General features: G+C 64.5%; 1 protein-coding gene across 2 annotated transcripts; it reads right to left on the reverse strand.

The window, feature by feature from the left end:
* Positions 1 to 536: 536 nt before the first annotated feature.
* Positions 537 to 5,591, reverse strand: PINK1 (PTEN induced kinase 1). 2 transcript variants are annotated; one of them, XM_032231624.1, is made up of 8 exons: positions 5,262 to 5,591; positions 4,385 to 4,666; positions 3,942 to 4,045; positions 3,610 to 3,792; positions 2,660 to 2,823; positions 2,358 to 2,482; positions 1,415 to 1,651; positions 537 to 1,222 (listed from the first exon to the last, which is right to left on the reverse strand). In XM_032231624.1, the coding sequence occupies exons 1-8, from the start codon at positions 5,574 to 5,576 to the stop codon at positions 950 to 952; spliced, it is 1,683 nt and encodes a 560-aa protein (XP_032087515.1). In that variant the 5' UTR covers positions 5,577 to 5,591; the 3' UTR covers positions 537 to 949. The 2 variants fall into 2 exon arrangements, with proteins under 2 accessions (XP_032087515.1, XP_032087514.1); XM_032231623.1 differs by having other exon boundaries at positions 2,358 to 2,485.
* Positions 5,592 to 6,176: the final 585 nt, after the last annotated feature.

Raw genomic sequence — 6,176 nt, forward strand, 5'->3', positions numbered from 1 at the left:
GGCTCTTCCTTGCAGGAAAAGGCCCAATGAAGTTTCCCAGGAGAAGAGAGAGCCCCCTCCCCAAAAACAACCCCTCAGGACGGGTCAGAGGCTTTGAGAGAGAGAGAAGGGGGCAATTCGGGACCCTCCCCCTGGCACAGCCCCCCAGCACAGCCCTCACCTGGCAGCCTCCATAATGGGCCCCTTTTCTTCAACGGGGGGGGGGGGGGAGAAGAGTGCTGGGTTCCCTCCCCTGGTTACAGAAATCTCAGGTGGCCTCTTTCGTTTCTCACTTGAGGGCCCTCTGCCAGCCCACCTGAAAACATTCAGGGCTAGGAACTTGATCCCCTCATTTGGCCTTCTGCCTTCACCATTAGACACATCACCAAAAAAAGGGAGGGAGGGAAGGAAGGGAGGAAAAGGAGGGAGGGAGGGAGGGAGAGAGAGGGGAGGAAGAATTTCTCATGGATTTCCAACAAAATAAATCAAAATAAAAATAAACCTGCCTTTCAATCACTGGCAGACCCTCCCCCCACCAAGCACCAGGCACACAACTCTGCAAGTGTGAAGGTGATTTATTTGCATGACCCAACAAGCAGCCCCTCCCCTAAAGACCTACGGCGCTAAGGAGGGCGGCCTTTTTTTCAGCCCCACGAGAGCCACAAGTGAGCCGGTGTTTATCCCCACCCTCCCCTTTGGGGTCCTGGGCGAGGGAGGGGAGGGAGGGGGCTCTGGGCCTTTGGGCTTTTTCCTAGGTGCTCAAACAGGAAAGCAAAGGAGCTCAAATAACACGCAACCCAAAACCACACGGGAACACGGGTGCTACTTGGGCCAAGCGGGAGGCCAGGAGGGGAGCCAGGCTGCGGTTGACCTCCGAAGGGGCCACTGCCAGCCGCCTCCTCCCAGCTGGATGAAACCCTGGGCAGAAAACGCCACTCCCCCCCCTCCACCCACACGGGGAGGGGCGCTTCTACTGGGGGGCAGGACAGGCCGCCCCCCTCCAGCAGCAGAGCAGGGCCGCCGCCTCGCACAGCTCCTCGTAGTCCAGGCCGGCCAGGAAGCCCCTCTTCAAGCCGGACACCACCCCTCGGCCGCCACCCAGCCGCTCGGTCATTAAAGCCGCGGCCGACTGCCGGAGCAGCCAGGCCACCAGCTGCGGGAGGGGGAGGCCCGGCCGGCCCACAGCCGCTTCGCCCCAGAGGCTCAGGTGGAGGACGTTGGCCGCCACTCGGGCCGATGGCCTCTGGAAAGGAAGCAGCGGAGGAGAGGTCAGTCCCAGGCCGGCTGGATCTCGGGGCCACCTGGGGCAGCCCCAGGGAAGCCCTCTGGGGAGCTCCCACCCCCCAGGGACCGTAGGAGGCTTTTAAAAACCGGATTCAGGTTCCTGGCTCTCATGCCCCCCGCCATGCCCCCGCGACAGAGGCGCCCTTCCCACCTTGGCCGGGTTCCGCCTCAGGAGCCTCCCCACCAGCTCCTTCACTTCCGGGGCTGCCGGGGCAGGCAAGGGGGGCAGCTCCTCCTCCCGGTAGCTGCGGCTGTCCAGGGCAGGGCCCCCCTGGCCGTAGAAGGGGTTCCCGGGCCCCAGGATCTCGTAGGCCAGGGCCCCCACGGCCCAGACGTCCGCCTTGCTGTAGTCGATCACCACGCCTGGGCCTGGCACGGCCGTGGCCACCTGGGAGAGGAGTAGTAGTGGGGGAGGCTCAGGAAAAAGAGACCCAGGGGATCTGGGTGTGTGTGTGACTTTAATTGGCGGCATCGCCACTTGCTTTCCCAGCCCCCCTTGTTGGGCAGGGGGCGAAGAGCCATGCAGACCCAGACCCAGGCTGCCTGCAGGGCAGAGCCTCCGGCTGCCCCTCCTCTGTGGGGCTTGTGGCTTTGGGGGATGCGCAGGCCCCCAGCCCAGCAGGCTCCCTGAAGGGACTTCCTGGCCAGGAGCTGAGGGGGACGGCAGAAGCGTCCCCAGAGGGGAGAAGTGGGGCCAATTCCCTCTCCCTCCCCCTGGGCTGCCGTCTAAGGCACCGAGCTGAAGTCCACTGGTCTCAAAGCGGCCCAGATCGGAGCCCCCCCCCCCCCCCGGGCTGAAGCACAGCAGCCTCCGCCTGCATTTGCCCTGGAGGTGGTGGGTGGGGGAGCCCCTAAGAGAGAGCGACTGGAGGCAGCCCCCCCCCCAACCCCCTTCAGGCCTCTCAGAAGACGGAGCCCAGGTCCTCTGGGACGAAGGGAGTTCATCCAGCCCTCGGCTGCCTCCATCCAAACGTCTCTTGGGGTGGAAATACGGAATACGCAGCTTCCACCTTCCCAGGCCCTAAAATTGCTCCCAGGCGTTGGTTTCCCTTTTCGTTCCTTAAAGCGACGGCCTTCTCTGCCCCCCCAGTTACCTCAGGCGCCATCAGGCAGGTGTTGCCCCCGCGATCCACATACCAGCTGGGGAAGGGCAGCTTCAGGCCCAGCCGCTGGTCAGCCAAGCAGCAGCCAAAGTCGGTGATGACCAGCCCTGGGCAGCCTGCTGTGAGGGCCGAGAGGGGGGAGGGCGGCTGCTGAGTGAATGCCCTTCCTTCCCACCCAACCCAAGGGGCCCCTGGGGGAGACACACTCCAACCTCCGTGGGGTAAACAGGGAGTAGAAGCCCCCTCCCCCCGGGGGGGTATCCCACCTCCATCGGCTCAAAAGCCCAACGCACCCGGGTCGAACTCCACCAGGATGTTGTCTGACTTGAGATCCCGGTGAGCGACTCCCTGCCGGACGAGGTGATCCACCCCTTCCAGCAGCTGCAGGATCATCAGGGCCCCCACGCAGGGGTCCGGGCGCCCCTTGGAAAGGAACTGACGCAAGGTGCAGGGGTAGCTGGGCAGAGCAAGGGGGAGGAAGGCGGCCTCAGACGGACAGGATTCCCGTTGGGAAATCAGCCCCCCCCCCCCCGAATGGGACCCAGAGGAGGAAACGCTGGGCCAATCTCGCTCCTGACCCCCAGGAAGGCATTTCAAAGGCTGAGAGACACCCCCCCCCCCTTTGGACCTCCCGCTTCGGGCTTCTCCAGGAGGCCAAACCTTCTTTGAGGGGCTCAGCTCAGGGATTCTGAAGGGGGGGGGGAGGCTTCAGCCCAAAGCTCCCTGCAGGCCTCCCTACAAGCCCCCCCCCCCAATGCACGTGGGGGCCCTTCAGAAATCAGGCAACCGGGCCCTGTTTCAATGTCCAGCCCAGAGAGAGCCGTTTCCTGGGCTCTGTCCAGGATGCTGAACTCCATGCTGGCAACTTCCCCAACCCTTCGTCCCCCCCCCCCCCCCCGGCCGCCTGTGGAGCTGATCCTTGAGGACAAAGATCCTCATTTACCTGCTGAGAAACTCGTTATTTCCCCTTTGCCTTCCTGCTTTTCCGCCCAGGGGCTCCCGAGGGAAGAAGCCCACCGGAGCCTCCAGGTGCAAAACCCACCTGGATGTCCCAACGTTGCCTTTCAAAGGGGGCCACAAGGCCACCTGCCCTAATTGGCCCCCGTGCTGCAGGCCCCCCTCGCCCTGGGCCCCGGTGGCTGCGGGGAGGCTCCCCTCGCGTCCCCCCAGCCGCTCAGCCCGTCCCCACCCGCCACCCCTCTCCCTGCCCAAGTGGTGGTGGTGGTGGTCTCTGTCCGCTTACTTCTTCATCACCAGGAAGAGGGTGCGGCTGTGCCCAATGCCGGAGGGGCTCAGGGAGGAAGGCAGGACGTCCGGATAGTCCACCGTGGCGCCCGGCAGCAGTGGCACCTGGGAGGTGAAGGCCCGGATCACCTGGATGATGTTGGGGTGGGGTTTCAGCCACTTCTTCCCACAGAGGCCTCCCCTGTTGGGAGGCGAGAGTCAGGCCGTGGCCGAGAGATGCTCCCTTTCTTCTCCGGTCGGACTGCAGAACCACCGTCTCTTTTCTGTCCCCTCTGCTGCCCATAAACTCCCCTCCACCTGCTGAGTCCACCAGGATTGGCCACGTCCTACCTGGGTCTGGCAACGGCCCCAAACTCTCCGGAAAGGGCCCGTCCGCTGGCTGGGACCAGTTCCTGAGACATGGTGGTCAGGATGCCTTCGCTCGTGGAACCAGCCTGGAAAACCCAGAAGCAAATCAAGACCCCGGTTAGAGAGATGTTTATTTTTTACATCATTTATATTCCCCCCCCCCAACAACAGCCCTGCGAGGTGGGCTGGCCGAGGGAGAGGCATTGGCCCAAAGTCCTCCAGGTAGCTTTCGTGCCTAAGGCAGGACTAGAATTCCCCGTCTCCTGGGCAAAGTCACCCAGCCGGCTTTCAGAGCTGAGGCCGGACGAGCGCTCCCCCGTCTCCTGGTTTCCAGCCCGATGCCGTTGCAGCCCCTTGACTCCCTAAGGGCAGAGGGTTCCTTTCAAACCAACAGCCAGGGAAGTCACCAAAACCGGGTTCTTTACCGAAATATTCCACATCATTTTGATAGCCAGCGGAAATCCTTCCTTCCAGCCCTCAGCCTCTGCCGCCCCCTGGGCCTCCGAGGCGCCCCCAGCGCCCTCCTTCCGCTTGGGCCCCCGGCCTCCGTCCCCGGGGGGCTTGGCAGGAGCGGCCGCTTCATAGACGGCCCCACTGCAGCCTTTGCCGATCGACTGGCCGATGAAATAGTCCTCCAGGCTGAAGCCTCGCCGGGCTAACAATCCCAGGGGGTCCTTCGGGGGCTTGTTCCTCGGGAGGAAGATGGTCTGGAAAGAAGAGCAGCCACCACAGAGGCCTCTGAGCATCCCAAGGGCTTCTGGGCAGACGGGAGAGGGGGGTGGGGAAGCAGGGGATCCTGGGTGGACCCATCAGCTGGCCCTGGCTCCCTTCTCCCTCCGAGGCCCTCAAGGCTACAGCCGAGACCCCCTGCTCCACCTTTGGCCTTTCAGCCGCCTCTGTCTATGGGGGGGGGGGGGTTTCCTTGGTGCTCTCTGGGCTTGGCGGTTTCCTTGCAGACGTTTCATGACCCAACTAGGGAACACCACCAGGGCTACGGAGTGAGGGGGGGGGGGTTGCTGTCAGAGGTGTGCAGCCCCCTCCCCTCCTCCTGCCCTGCATCTCTCTGGGGGCCCATCGGGTGGAAACAGCTGGAAAAACACAAGTGAAATATATTCCCTAGGAGGAGAATTGGGGGGGGGGGGTTCCAGGTGAAAAGAGGGGGGGTCTCTGGAGAGAAGAGGGGGGCTGGGGGGGGGCTTCCCCCTTTCCCACGTGACGCAGGGCTGGCCCCGCCCCCTCCTTCAGGGGAGGGGCTGGCCCGTTGCCAAGGCAACCCCGTCGCCCCAGCCGAGGGGGCCGCACCTGGATGTCCCTGCAGGCTGCGGCCGCGCGCCTCTCCTCGGCCGCCGCGGGCTCCAGCAGCGCCAGCCCCAGACCCAGGGCCAGACCCAGGCGCCGCGGGGCCGGCGGGAGGCGCCCGAGAGGGACGCTGCGGAGGCCCAGGCGGGCCGCGGCCAGGCGCAGGAGCAGCAGCCCCGGGGGCCGCGCAGGCGGGGCGGCGGAGAAGCAGGGGGCGGGTGGGGGCGCGGCGGGGCGGGGAGGAGGCCCCCCGAGCCAGCCCCGCAGGAGGGCCCGGCCGAGCCGAGCCCCGAGGCCCAGCGCCCGCCGAAGCCCCATCGCCAACACTAGGCCGCAGGCACGCAAGGGGGCGGGGCCAAGCAGGCCTGAACCGCGTTGCGCATGCGTGGGCGCAGAGGGGCGCTGGGAGTTGGAGTCCTCGGGTGTGCGCCGGTCCAGCCGTTTGCCCTCGGGGGAGGGGGAGTCCCCGGTTTCTCCAGGGGGGCGGATTTGGGTTTGGAAAGGCCGCGTCAGTCGGTTTTTCTCAACCTCGGTGAGTTTAGGAAGGGCGGAGTTCAACTCCCAGAATCCCCCAAGTCACCTGGTAAAAGTTTGATGGGAACTTTTAAAAGGGGCGTCTCCAAACACCTTTGCTGCTGGCTGGGGGATTCTGGGAGTTGAAGTCCGTGAGGCTTAAAGTGGCCAAGTCCGGAGAGCCCCCTTTTAAAACCTCCCCCTCTTTGATGCTCATGACAGTCGGAACAGCCCAGCAACTCAGAAGTATTTTCATAACTGGAAAAAAAACCTCCCCCCACCCTCAGGTTGAGATGCATTTGATCATTGGAAGAGACCCCCCCCCCCCCGGGGGCTGCCTCATGGGTGGCAGAGGCTGTGAAAGTGTTGCTCCCGGGGCAAATCACACACAAACACACACTTCCC

Source organism: Thamnophis elegans, chromosome 15, assembly GCF_009769535.1.
Source record: "Thamnophis elegans isolate rThaEle1 chromosome 15, rThaEle1.pri, whole genome shotgun sequence".
Classification (NCBI taxonomy): Eukaryota; Metazoa; Chordata; class Lepidosauria; order Squamata; family Colubridae; genus Thamnophis; species Thamnophis elegans.